This window comes from Quercus robur, chromosome 1, assembly GCF_932294415.1.
Source record: "Quercus robur chromosome 1, dhQueRobu3.1, whole genome shotgun sequence".
Lineage (NCBI taxonomy): Eukaryota > Viridiplantae > Streptophyta > Magnoliopsida > Fagales > Fagaceae > Quercus > Quercus robur.
The window spans coordinates 3546059-3560850 of NC_065534.1; the positions used below are offsets into that span (position 1 = coordinate 3546059).

The following is a 14792-nucleotide window of genomic DNA, read 5'->3' on the forward strand; positions in this document are numbered from 1 at the left end:
TATGTCTATAATATTTTCATAATATTTTTATTATAAATCTTAAATGGTAGATTGTTATTGACTATTATTGATGGATAAAAAAATAATTTTAGAGGTGAGTTCAAATTAAAATCCATAATAACTTACCACCAGTAAAAATATTGTGACAATATTGTGGACATATGTAGCACTTACCTAGCTATTTCCAACTATGCTTTTGTTTTGTTTTTTGTTTTTTGTTTTTTTTTTTGCTTCAACTATGTTTTTGTTTCTTTGCATTACTTAAAGTGGACTTCTATTTAATTCTGGTATGGTGCACTGAATTCTTCTCAAGGCTATTAACTAATATATGTTAGTACATAAGATAAACTTAATTATTAGCAAACAAATACATAAATGAAAGAATGAATAAAAAATAATAAAAAAATTTCACAAAAGTTTCGTATAATTGACATGTTCCATGACGAATATCCTATATATCACGCATGAATCTCGCCAACACACGAATATTTATAGCCTTTGAAATGTGCCAATGTCCTTGTCTCTCTCTCTCTCTCACTGGCACTGAGTCTATGCTGAGGAACACTCACCAGTGAGTACCATGGGAGGGGAGATCACAGAGAAAAGCATGGAAGAGAGTTTATTACTGAAAGAGAAATCAGAAGTGAAAAACGAGAGTGTAACATGGAGTGCTTTGACTCAGGAGTTGAAGAGAGTGGGATGCATAGCAGGACCCATGGTGGCTGTGACTTTAACCCAGAACTTGATGCAAGTTATTTCATTGATGATGGTGGGTCACCTGGGTGAGCTTTCTCTCTCTAGCACTGCCATAGCCATCTCTCTCGCTGGTGTCACCGGCTTTAGTCTTCTTGTGAGCTTCTCTCTCTTAAGTTTCAAGTATCATTTAAATAATTCAAAAAAAAAAAAAACGATTTTTTTTTCTCAAAAGATTTTTTTTATAGAAGAAATACCATATACTGTCACTAATAAATTAGCCATAATCAATTAGAAGAACGTCTTGAAAGTGTGGAAATACATCATTCATCCACATTGAATAATCACTAACATGCCTGACATGTTTAATTAAGTTATGAGTTATAATATTACCTAGTTCACAGTATGAGAAAAACATATACTTTCTATATGAACAAAGAAAAAGATTGACAAAAACTAGGCAAGAATATAAGGACATAGTGACTTTTTGTCATGACCAGATGGATGCCTTTTTTACCATAAAAAAATCTATTGGAAATGATCGGGGCTTAATAAATTTCATCTTCAAAACTTCATGGGATTCCTATGTTTTAAATTCTGGTGCTGGTTGCATTGCATTTGGGTAGTGTACTTTTAGAAATACAAAAAATAGCAATTTGTGATTTAAGTGGGACACTTCTATTTTTGTTTTTCTTTTTATAAGTGAAATGTATTAATAGATTAATTAAGGGTGGTTTTATTGCTGGACTCAAAATTAAATTTATCTTTTGGAATTTGGATGATTATATGTCTATGATCATTTTGCCAATAATGAGCCCTAAGCATTTTTATTATTATTATATTTTATTATTAATTTTTATACCACACTTGTTTTGATACTATGATAATTATCACTTGTTTCTAAAATTTAGAACAATTAAAAATGAATAAATTTATAACTATATAATATTACAATAGTATTAATATTAAATATGTAAATACAAATTTATTACAACATTTTCTATTATTCTTGGATGTGGGTGCTGCATAAGTCGCAGAATGACATAGGTACCTGTTTGAGGTCAATATTAAAAATATATGACACTAGTATATTTGGGCTCCACCAACAAGACACCAAATGCACAATGACATTAGTATATTTTGGATCCACCAACAAGACACCAAATGCACATGTGGATATATGAGCGGTAGATATGTAACATGCACACAAATAACTTTATTTTTGCACACACTTGGAGTGCTACATTGGTAATTATTTATTCTAAATCATGATTTGAAAGGGGAGGAAAATTTCTTGAAAAAAAACTTATGTTTAATTTCTTAGGTAATTGAATTAAGTTTTTTAATTAAATTCAATTGTATAATTGTATTAATCAACATAACAAATCCTTTTGTATAGACTATTCAAATTCAGTATATAATAGTTGAATTTAAATAAAAAACTTCAGGAACTATAGTTAAAACATAGTTCACAATAGTTGAATTTAAATAAAAAAACTTCAGGAACCGTAGTTAAAACATAGTTCACAAGAAATTGTACTTATGTTTTGTTTAAAATTTAATATATATACTTTTTCAAAATATTAATACCATCAAATAAAGATATTAATTGATTTATTTTTGGTATAGACGAGATCCATTCAATGATGATAAATTTTTACGGATTGAACTAATTAACTAAAATCCAAATCACTCACCCAAAAACTAAACTAGAATCCAAATCTCCGATTAATATTATATTGGTCTACATAAGCAATTTGGAATCTTGTCATTAAATACTCTCTAGTTGGTAGGAGCGGTTGCTGTCATTTAACTTTAAAACATGCATGCAATAAGACGGAATATGATGAGACAGCGAATAAACTCTTTTGGTTTGATTGTAATTGGATGCACATGGGATCGGTATCTTTAGTCTCATCATGATGAAAATTATTTCATATTCATAATCACAATCATAGAGGCCAAAGGGGTCACAGCTTGGGGTGCTACATATTGTGTCATATCCTTAAGTATCATCATGATGAAAATTATTTTTACTTGGAGTAATAAAAAACTTGAAGTGCTACTACTTTGATGATTATTTAATCTGATTCATGATTTGAAATGGTGGGGTAATTAAAAAAAAAAAAAAACTTATGTTCAATTTCTTTCTTAAATGCTAAATTAAGTTTTTCAATTAAATTCAATCATATAACACTGTATTAATTAATATAACACATCTTTTTGTAAAAAAAAACTCAAATTTAATGATGGTTAATAATAGTTAAATTTAATTAAAAAACCTTAAGAAACTATACTTAAAACATAGTACCCAAGAAGCTTATGTTTTGTTTATTTCTCAATATATATGTAAATGAGTAATTCTAGTACTACATAAAATACTACAACTTTTATCACAATTATTTTACATGTCAAATTATTATTGGTTACCGATTACTTTCATATAGACCCACTATTTTTTTTCACTATTCATAGTCTACCATGTGGATAGTTGTGGTATAAGTTATGATATTTTATGTGGTTTTAGAATTTTTGTATGGAAATTTATCTACACTTGATAACTAACTAGACTTTGTAACTCCTTATGTTCCCAACAGTTTGGAATGGCGAGTGCACTAGAAACCCTATGTGGGCAAGCTTATGGAGCTCAGCAGTATCGAAAGCTTGGAATCCAGACGTACACAGCTATATTTTCTCTAACCTTAGTCTGTTTCCCTGTGTCTTTGTTATGGATTTACATGGGAAAGCTACTTAGTCTCATTGGCCAAGACCCTCTAATTTCATATGAAGCTGGTAAATTCATTGTTTGGCTTATTCCTACACTCTTTGCTTCCGCTGCTCTTCAACCACTTATTAGATTTTTCCAGACACAAAGTTTGATAATGCCCATGCTTGGGTGCGCTTGTGTTAGTCTTTGTTTACACGTACCTATAAGTTGGGTTTTGATATTCAAGTCTGGCTTGGATAACCTTGGAGCAGCAGTGGCACTCGGTATTTCTAATTGGTTGAATGTCATTTTACTTGGATTATATATGAAGTACTCTTCTGCTTGTGAAAAAACCCGTGTCCCTGTTTCAATGGAGTTGTTCCAAGGAATAAGAGAGTTCTTTCGCTTTGCTATTCCTTCTGCCATAATGATTTGGTAATTTACCTTTCCCTAGCAGCTTGTTTAGAAAGGTTGAGAGAATGGAAACAACATATATATTTCTATATCATATAATAATATAAAATGAAGTCATTAACTTTTTCTTTAATGTTAATGTTGTCACATGAGTTTTTGAAAGCTTACAATTTTCCACATTTTTATTATAATAAAATTTTTTAACTTGTGTTTAAAGTTACTAATAATATTAAATTACGTTATAGTTGGAAGTTTGAACTGTTTAAAACTTATTGTCCTTTTAAATAAACCATCCAAATATTAACATATTATGATTAAATTAGGTTTGATCTTCTCTAGAAATATATGAATTATTTTCCCTAAGTTGAATTAAATATTTTTTTCCAAATTATTGCATGGATTAAGGATTAGTGAAATATATTTTTAAGAAGTGTTCTACATGTTTCTCTATTTAGAATTGGAAGTTTAGTGGTAAGGATGATGGCTAGAGCTAATGGACTTGAAATATTGATTTTATTCCTATAAAGAAAAATAAAACGAAAGGGTATAATAATAAAATCGTATATTTATTTTAATTATATTCATTTATAATTTACTTATGATAATTGTAACAATAAGAAAAGGTAATTCTTTTTTAAGAGACTAATTAATAATTATACATATATTTTTTCAATGATTGTTGATTCTAGCCTTGAATGGTGGTCGTATGAGCTTCTCGTCTTGCTATCTGGGCTTTCACCTAATCCACAGCTTGAAGCTTCAGTTCTTTCTATATGGTAGGTTTTCCTTTAAAGTATCAGTACAACTTGGATACTCTTAAAGTTAATTGGAAATTGTGATTTGAACCTCAAAATTGTTCTAATTTACTGTCTATTTTTTTCTGGACAGTCTCACTACCATCTCAACACTCTATGCAATGCCTTACGGACTTGGTGCTGCAGTAAGGTTTGCTCCTAGACAAGTACTCACACACTCTATCATGCACAAATGTGTAATGCATTATTTAATTAATCTTTTCTTTGCATTATAGCACTAGAGTTTCAAATGAATTAGGAGCTGGAAACCCACAAGCTGCTAGGATAGCCGTCTTTGCTGGGTTTTCTTTTGGAGTCACTGAGGCTTTCATATTAAGTACAACCCTCTTTGTCGGCCGGCATGTTTTTGGTTACAGTTTTAGCAACGTGAAGGAAGTTGTGGACTATGTCACAGCCATGGCTCCCCTGATTTGTCTATCCATTACAGTGGACGGCGTTAAAGGGGTACTTTCAGGTTGGAATTTTGTCTTTTCTGCCAATGAGTAAATTTCTACTAAAGAAAATAGCCTGAAAAAATTACATATTAAGGAGTAACAAATTAAAGAGTAATAATAAATAGTAATAATAAATTCTAAAATAAGAAAGTTTTGATTGTTTAGAGTTTGGACTTTATCGGTGTTTATCTATTTTTATATTTTAAAATTCTCTTTGTGCTTTGTGTTAATTTCTTAATATGAGACATGGAATGAGTTTGATCATTCCTATTGGTTATCTTTAATCTATGTCTTAGCCAACACAAATAATAATAAACAAAATAGTTTCTCAATATAGATTTTTTTCCTAGTGATAGTCTAATTAATTAAAAAAATTAACATACTCACAAATTAAATACAATAATCAAAACCTAAAATCAAAGCATATACAAAAGAGTTCAAAAAATGAGAATAAAAAAAAAAAAATTTAAAACTTACATAAGAGAATCAAGAACTTAAATGAGTGTCCATTATTTTGCTTCTTTATAGTAAACTTCCTTTGGCATAATATCCTTCATGCAAATTTAGAAGTAAAGAATAATAAGTAAAATAAATTTATTAGATTAAAACATAACATAAGTTGCCCATTGGGAAAAAAAAAAGTGAAAAAAATACAACAACGTGGGGTGTATCCTAATAAGATGTACACCTAATAAGATGCAATGGTTTGAATAAAATTTAAATTTGTTAAAATTTAAGTGATATGTTTTATCTAAATTAAACTATTGCTAAATATTATCCCTTAATTTGAGGAATTATATCATAACAAATAATATAAATTAATTTGTTATTCTTAAAATATTGATAATTAACTTTTAGTTGGAGTATAAGTTAAAACGTGGTTTTTTATTTTTTTATTTATAGAAAGAAAACATGGGTTGTTGTTACTTGTTTTTGGGATTAAAGTTTAGAATTTTTTATAATAAAATTTTATTTTGAATAAAACTTAATATTTGTTGAAATTTAAACGATAAAATTTTACCTAAATTAAATAGTTTTTAAATATTATCCCTTAATTTGACGAAATATATCCTAACAAATAATATAAAATTAAATTATTAATCAGTGAGAGTAGTTACTTGGCGCAATCACGACTTCTAAGCTCAAATTTTATTATATAGTATATTATATGATTAAATTATATAGTTTCAAAAGTAATAAATAAACTCTCACCTTTCAAAAAATAACAAATTAAAACCTATAGTTTCAAAAGTATTAAATTAAACCTTAGTATTTGAGGTTTAATAAAGGTTGAGGGTTTAATTTTTTATTTTCCAAAATTTCAAAATTTAATTCGTTACTTTTGAAATTATAAGATTTAATTTGTTGCACTCTTCAACTATAGGGTTTAAAATGAATTTTTTGCAAATTTTTTTTTTTGGCATAATTCTATATAGTGATATTTTATAACAGGTGTTGCTAGAGGATGTGGGTGGCAGCACATAGGAGCTAATGTGAATCTTGGTGCATACTATCTTTGTGGAATTCCGACTGCTGCTATGTTGGGTTTCTGGCTGCAGCTGAGGGGAAGGGGCCTTTGGATTGGAATACAAACCGGTGCTATTGTTCAAGTAGTTTTGCTGTCTATCATAACAAGTTGTACAAATTGGGAAAAACAGGTCCAATCTACATTCCTTTTTAATCTTAGTTTAGCCAAAATGTTCACATTCAAATCCCTAGTATCTAGCACTAATATTATATGACCACTCCAAAGAAAATCCAAATATCCAATGATATAGCACAATCAAGTGAGGCCCTCCACATAGAGCCAATTTCATGCCAAACAAGTCCTTTCACTTATACTTTTTCTTTTGTGGGTAAACCCTTTTAATTAAACTTTAATTGTGTATTAATTACGTTTACATACAAATTCATGTATCTAAACTTAAAAAATACAAAAGTACCTAATTTGAATTTATTATACTTTTATGTAATACTATGATTGTATACAATTTATTACTTCCCCCCTCCCAATTTGTTTGTCTTCTATTCCATTTTTGGATGTCCCAAAATATTGTTCTTTTTTAAAATTAAAATCCATTAATTTACTAATGTTCCTATTATGCTCCTACTTTATTTCCAAAACTATTTTTGATAAATTTATTTAAAAGTAGTTTTGAAAACTTATACATTTTTATATAGCATATAAGACAATAAATGATATTTCCTTAAAAAGTTAATGTTCCTATTATGCTCCTACTTTATTTCCAAAACTATTTTTGATAAATTTATTTAATGGTAGTTTTGGAAACTTATATACTTTTATACGGGAAGGGCTTGTGTCCAGTGAAAGTTATCACTGGACACGTTAGGATTCGAACACGTGTCCAAGAGTGGACACTTGTTCGCAATCCAACATGTCTAGTGATAACTTTTGCTGGACACAAGCCGCACCCTTTTTATATAACAGACAAGACAATAAATGATTTTCTTTTAAAAAGTTGATTTTTGAAACATGACAAATAAATTGGGACGGAAGGAGTATTTATTAAGTAGAAATACTACATATGTGGGTGTGTGTTCTACACCATGCATATACATTGATATTCTTTTAAAAAGTTGATTTTTGAAACATGACAAATAAATTAGGACGGAAGGAGTATTTTTAAACCTGGACCGGAACGGCTGGTCTAGCCGGGTTAATCGAGAATCGGTCCTTGGATTGCAGTTCAGCCATGTCATTATTTTGGTAAAAATTGATGAAAATATGCTGCTGGTAGGACTTAAACTTGTTTTCAGCAAGTGAAATAACATCTCCAGCATACAAACCATTGGGCCACGCACATCTTGTTGGTTAGGAATGAAAAATTAATAAATATAAATCAATTTAAGTATCAAATATATTAAAAAATTAAATGACACATCACAGTTTGACCTCGGTTGAACCTCAATTTAACTTCAAAAACCTTGAAGCTCTCCCTTTCCCGGTTCATTAAACGGTCCAGGTTTCAAAACTATGTGCATATATAGGAATTATAAGGTAATTTACATGTATATATATACTTAACACAAAAATAGAGTACAATTAAAAAGACATGTAGTTGAAATTGATTTAAAATCTAAAGACAATTAAAAGGATACATTACACAAAATTTGAGTGCAGCTAAAATTTAATTTGAATTCTTGATTAAGTTCTCGCTTTAATATATAACATACATTAGTATAATAAGGATGATCATTGATAGATTATTTATTAGTTTTTGCTCATAAGAAATGATATTTAGCCACCAAAGTTATGGAAACTTGATTCTATATATGGATCATGTCACCTTAATTATTAGGACCCAAGTAACATGGCAGCATTATTAAAAAAAGAAAAAAAAAAGGGGTAACACATTTAGCACCTCTCTCTCTCTCATGGTCGGGACATTGGGATATGCGATATTGGGATTTTGTTATAATTAATAATTATAGTCAAATTCTGACTTAAATCATAAATAATTAAAGGGATCTTCATGTGCAGGCACGAAAGGCAAGGGAGAGGTTGTTCGAGCCAAGAAATTGATTAGAAAATGAATTAACGTCAGTATAGTATGCGAAGAATTTTCAAAGAGCTGATTTCATGTTGCATATGTATGAGAGAAATATTGCTTAATTGAGGTAAAATCAAATTTCACATTATATGGAAATGAAGCTTCTGAAATAATTGTATTTGATATTGATAAAAAAAAAAAAGTGTACCATCGTCCGGTCGATGAATTATCATCCAGCAGATAATCATCATCACGTACTTGTACATCGTAAAATCTTAATCTTAGATGATTTGATTAAGAATTATGTGATTATCTAGAAGTTCATGATATGTTCTCCAAAAAAAAAAATAATAATAATAAATTGTACCTTCTAAATTTGAGGGAAATTTATTTCGGTCTTCTTGCTTTACTTTCGTTTAATTAAATAATTTAATTTTCAAATTTATTTAGAGTACTTGATCCTTGTTACTTTCGTATAAAAGCAATTTTCAAATTTATGCAAATTAAGTATCCGTTTGGATATTGAGTTTCACGTTCGCGTTCCACACTCATGTTTTTTTTTTTTTTTTTTGAGAAAAATGTTAACTGAGTTCCAGTGAGTTCCATACATTATTTACAGGACTTACAAACCTTTTTTTAACAAAAATTTCATTAAAAATGAGTCTCACGACACTATTTATACATTTAAAAATTATTTTGCTATAATATTTTCATTTTTCAGTTTTTAAATTTTAGCAAAATAAGCGATATCCAAATGGATTCTAAGTACTCTTAACTTTATTTTGGTCTTCCCTAAAAAAAGAAAAACTTTATTTCGGACTATTTTTTTTGGATAGTATTCAAAGTACTTGATCCTAAATTGAAGTGAACAGTCAAAAGACTCAAACTGATCAGTCAGTCCATGTCTCCAATAACCATTTAAACGTAGAGATTAGAGAAAAGAGCAATTTCCCAAAAAAAGTAAAATTATCAGATTGTCTTTTGATGGAATTACAATCGCCGAACTACAATACCTACGGCCTCCCAGATAAAATTTCATCTTTAATGTTGATGAATGCCCTGCATTTTTTCTCAGGCGATTTTTTTGTTTTTACACTTTATACATTATATATTTTAAAAACAAGGTTATGTTATCCGGTATCCTTAACATAATTGTTAATAAATCAAGTTAGAGAAGTTTTAATACTAAATTTATGGGAAATATAAAATATTGTTAGGAAAATTAATTATTTTATAATTTTATAATAAAATTAATTGCCTTAATATACTCATTTTAAAAAACAGAAATTCATATTCAAAATTCATAAAAAAGTAAACAGGAATTCAAACCTCATGCAAACTTTTGCAACGTGGTTCATTCATTCTACACAAATGTTACAATTTCGTTGTCGCCTTTTCTCTTTACACGCTAAAAAAAAAACAAAATCTAAGGCATATATAGGCCTAGCCCATGAAATGAAATACCAAAACTCCAAAACGCATCTCTATAGTCTATCCTATCCTGTTCCACATTTGAGCGAGTGAGGTGGCTGAGAATGAATTTTAACAGAGACACAGAGAAAGGCACGGAAGAGAGTTTATTAGCAGAAGAGAAAAGAAAATCAGAAACTCCATCTCTAACATGGGTTACTTTCAGTGGTGAGCTCAAGAGGTTGGGACTCTTGGCTGGTCCTATGGTAGCGGTGACTCTATCACAGTACATGTTGCAGGTCATTTCAATAATGATGGTGGGTCATCTGATGGTGGGTCATCTGGGTGAACTTGCTCTCTCTAGCACTGCTATAGCCATCTCTCTTTGTGGAGTCACCGGCTTCAGTCTTCTTGTAAGCCTTTGTTATTTATTTTTTTGTTTTCTTTGTTGCCATTTGAAAGGATATCAGATTTTTTCTTATCAATCAACTTGTTACAACATTTAAAATTTTAAATAATGGACCACACAACTAAATTTTGGAAATAAAATCTTAATAGTAAAAATAGATGAAATTGAGATCGAGAGAAATCAAATAATGGAGGGAAATTATTGTATATTTTTAAAAGTATAGAGTGTGATCACGCCTCATTTTATATAATACAAAAAAGGCTTAATTCTATAATATATAATAAGAATCATAAAAATATGCAATCAATTGTATAATAGAGTAATTATTGGAAATGTTATGTGATTGCTTACTTGGAGGGATATAATAACAATAGTGGTTGACAAGGACTAGATTTGGTATGATGGGAGCTAGTGATTGCCTGGACTCTGGAGGATAATGTGCAATTATTTCCTTAGAACATCTCAATATTAAGGATATGGTTGCCCATAGTCAGATATGGTAAAAATGGGATTGAATAGATTTCGTATCTTTGCCTTGATTTCCATTAGTAAAGCTGACTAGAGATGGAGAGGATCATGTTTTGTATAAACTAGCATTTAGCATGTAACTCCATGCAAACGCATGGATACATTTAAAATTAAACAAAATTTTTATTATAAAAATATAAATAATTAGTCAAATTAATTTTCTTTTAAAGCTTGTAACACATGCATTCATGCATACATATAGATACATTTAAAATTAAACACAATTTTGATCATAAAATATAGATAATTAGTCAAATTATTTTTTTAAAGTAAATGTAATTAGTCACATATTAAAATTCTTACCTAAATTTAATACTAATTATGATCATTTTTTTTTTCTAATTTTTAATAATATAGAACATGTGGTGATTTTTGTTATGTGGTGATTTTTATTTTATTTATTTTTTGAGAAACATGTGGTGATTTTTATTTGAGTGTATTTGATTTTTTTTTTTTTTTTTAGTTCATTAATATTAGATTTATAGTATTTTGCACTCATTAACTCACTCGACACAAATACTAAAAAATTGAAGTAAACACATGGCACAAGTTTAAGTAGATAATTATGGTATAGTTTCTACATAAATTTAGACACATGGTGTAAAATTAGATTATAATTTCAAATTCTAATTCAATTTTCTCTAAACTTTACCTATTAATAGGTAAAGTTTAGAGAAAATTTATATATATAAATTTGAATTTTTTTTTTTAGTTCTATGATTATGTTTTTTATGGTTTATTATATTGGACTCTTCGTTTTCTATACTAAATTAACTCACTTGGCACAAAATTTAAAAATTTAGATTAGATGGGACACGTGGTCTAAAATTAAACTCTAATTGAAATTTAATTTTTACACTAAATTAATTCACTTAGCACAAAATTCTAAAATTTAGATTAGATGAGACATATGACGCAAAATTAGACTCTAATTGAACTCCAATTTAAAATTTAATTGGATTTTCTCTCTACTTTACCTATTATTATTATTATAATATATATATATATATATAGGTTCTTTGGAATTTTTTTTTTTTTTTAAAATTTGTAAAAGTGTTAAACTCAACTTGAAAAAAAAGAGATGAGTTCAAATTACACTAGTGTAACTCTGGTGAAGTTACACCTTTTATATGCACTAAATTTATGAGAGATTCAATGATAAAAAGTCAACTACATATCATTTAACTTAATTTAAGACAATTATTTTCTCTCTCCTCATTTAATACTATATAGGTATAAGGAAAGTGCTATTCATGGAGAAAAAAGCTGATTTATAATAAAAGTGTAGAAGGTAGGAGAGAGTAGGAGAAATTGCAAAGAAAAAGGAAAGAAAGATTTAATAAAGAGAGAGAAAAAGCGACATAACATATATTTAATGAGGAGAGAGATGATGAGGAGACTATTAATTAGATAAGTATTTAATGTTGTAATGGATAATGGTGTAGATTACCATTAGAGTTTTGGTAATCTACAACTTATTAATTAGATAAGTATTTAATGTTGTAATGGTAATTGGAGAAATGCTATATTCACAATATTTTCACCACAATAACAACTTTACACCTATGATTTGTTGTGAAAATGTTATAGATATAGCACATCTCTTTAAGAGTAATGTTATACTCACAAACTCTTTTACAATATTTTTACAAATTGTTTTGGTAGCAAATTCCTATTGGTTCGCATATGGGCCTACCACTTACATCATTTTTTTACTTTCTAGTAACCACTTATTACATCAGTAATTTATAAAAAAGTTTGTAACTCTCACATTTTCCTTATTTTAGTGACCATAATAAAATTTATAGATCTAAAATCTAAAACAAAATATACAAGCCAAAAAAAAAAAAAAAAGACCTCATCAACAAAAATTACCAATAGTAAAACTAAAAAAAATTAAAGTCAATCAACCAATTTAATCCAAAATAAACAACCTTGCCCTTTAAAAAATTCTAAACAAAACTAATTTTGTTCTTATCTACAAAAAAAAAAATCTCAGTAGCTAAGTAGTATCAAAGTCAAAGATTGAAACCGTTGCACACAGCCAATAATAAAACCATCCCCCTTAACTCAAAATTTTGGCTTTATCCCTGCAGGAGGCATAGCCAAGATTTTTTATTTGAGAGGCCTAATTATGTATTCATAAGTTAGTCATACCTCACACATATGTTATATATAAAAGAGAAGTACTACATTCACAACATTTATATAATAAATTATTACTAGTTCTAATTTGAACTCACTATTGCAATTAACAGTTATTAATAGCCTAACACTTAGGATTTGTTGTGAAAATGTTGTGGATATAATATTTCTCTATACAAAATGATCAATGCAATTTAATAATCTTTCTAAACTCAAATCATTGTACAAAAATGACTAATTTGCTATAAACATGAACCAAAAAAAAAAAGATTTAGCATCTCCTATAAAAGTTATGTTTGACGCTAATCTTTCATAGAATAAAATTCATCAATATCAATTCTATAAGATTTTCTATTCAAATCTTAAAATATATAAATAAATAAATCTCTATTGTAACATAAATTCTCTTCTAGAAAAAAAATTAAAAGGAAATTCAATGTTAGCACAACTTATCAATCACCTAAATCCAAAAGTAAAAGACAAAATCAGCTAGTGAAAAAGAATGAGATGATGAGAAAAAAAAAAAAAAAAATCAAATTTGTTGGGAGTATAAAACCCTCAGTGCATTGTGCACAATGCACATCAAAATGAACGCACAAAAAATACATTGCACTTTTGCATTCTTAATATAAAATATAAAAATGACACATGGCAACTAGGCATTTATTAGGTTTTGCTAAAAGCGCGTGTTTTATTTGGGAGGGGTCTACATAAGAAACTAACAGTGGAGTATATTAAATTTTAAAGGGGGGCCAATTAGTACTATTGTAGAAGCACAGCTTATTTTTGTAGAAGTCTAGCTTATTTTTATATACCATTATAAGGGGCTTCAATGGTTTTGACCAAGTGTAACTCGAATGAAACTTATTATTATTATTATTATCTCTCATTTCAGAATTTTTTCTCTCTTGCTCACACCGGAAATATCTTCAAAACATTTCTCATATTTCCTCTATAAGCTTCCCTAGGCAATTAACTTTCAGCCACAATTTGCCTAAAGTTCTATAAGCTGTCTTGCGAAAGAAATAAGAAAATGGGAGAAGTACAAAAACCGGAAACTTGTAGAATAGGGACTGTACTGACAGAAATTAAGTTTATTAACCTCAGTTTATATTGATCAGTTTCATTTATCTCAACTGATCGAGATGCACATCTCAACCGATCGAGATTCGTGCTAGATTTCAGATCTTGCTTTTCTATTGGTCGATGAATAATCTTCTTTCAAATCTTAGGCTATGAGAAAAGGTCTTATCTTTTTATCCTAATGATAAGGAAAAAAATAAAAAATAAAAAGAGCATATTTACAAAGATATTTTTATCAACCTCTTAACCATGATTTCCCTAAAAATGAAATTAGTGGAGCATTGCATTGATTTAATCCTGATTAGTTTAAAGAATACAAAATATTAGTTGGAATATATCATAAAAAAAGATGATGCATTTTGTTTATATTGTTACTTATTTAGGCAAGATTTTGGTAATTGAATGAGAGAGCAGTAGTTTAATGATTACTTGATTGCGTGTATTAAAAAAGATGTAACTGATAGTATTAATAATGAAACTATCATATAACAATTTCAAATATGAAAAGCTCATAGAAGGAAATTTTAGAACTTTATGTATTTGAAATTTTTTTATGTCAATATATTCAAGTTTTATTTTTATTAAATTCTGTTTAATTTAAGTTTTTTAATGATTACCCTTAAAAAAATTCTTAGAGCCGCT

The 14792-nt window shown here is 28.4% G+C and overlaps 2 protein-coding genes across 7 annotated transcripts in view; both read left to right on the forward strand.

Annotated features, from left to right (window-relative positions):
- Window positions 1–494: 494 nt before the first annotated feature.
- LOC126716618 (protein DETOXIFICATION 12-like) lies at window positions 495–8965 on the forward strand. 2 transcript variants are annotated; one of them, XM_050417493.1, is made up of 7 exons: window positions 495–850; window positions 3291–3835; window positions 4504–4590; window positions 4703–4759; window positions 4845–5083; window positions 6516–6721; window positions 8566–8748. In XM_050417493.1, the coding sequence occupies exons 1-7, from the start codon at window positions 581–583 to the stop codon at window positions 8605–8607; spliced, it is 1446 nt and encodes a 481-aa protein (XP_050273450.1). In that variant the 5' UTR covers window positions 495–580; the 3' UTR covers window positions 8608–8748. The 2 variants fall into 2 exon arrangements, with proteins under 2 accessions (XP_050273450.1, XP_050273461.1); XM_050417504.1 differs by having other exon boundaries at window positions 634–782; window positions 8566–8965.
- The window catches only part of LOC126716548 (protein DETOXIFICATION 12-like), a 138021-nt gene continuing 131830 nt past the window's right edge, over window positions 8602–14792 (forward strand). For 3 of the 5 annotated variants that reach the window (XR_007652140.1, XM_050417419.1, XM_050417428.1), the window contains exons 1-2: window positions 8602–8702; window positions 10212–10398. Coding sequence is in view for 4 of the 5 variants with exons in the window: in XM_050417419.1 (XP_050273376.1) it covers window positions 10249–10398 (150 nt within the window). In the remaining variant the exon portion in view is untranslated. Of the gene's footprint in view, window positions 8703–10211; window positions 10399–14792 lie in introns of those variants that run through there. The other 2 variants (XM_050417439.1, XM_050417435.1) reach the window with 1 other exon arrangement.

What these genes read in the sequence shown, in the direction of transcription:
- LOC126716618 (XM_050417493.1), top strand. Translation starts at nt 581, where the DNA reads ATGGGAGGGGAGATCACAGAGAAAAGCATGGAAGAGAGTTTATTACTG. An exon ending in GCTTCAGTTCTTTCTATATG is followed by an intron (nt 4,591 to 4,702) that starts GTAGGTTTTCCT and finishes TTTTCTGGACAG; the next exon opens with TCTCACTACCATCTCAACAC. An exon ending in CGTTAAAGGGGTACTTTCAG is followed by an intron (nt 5,084 to 6,515) that starts GTTGGAATTTTG and finishes ATTTTATAACAG; the next exon opens with GTGTTGCTAGAGGATGTGGG.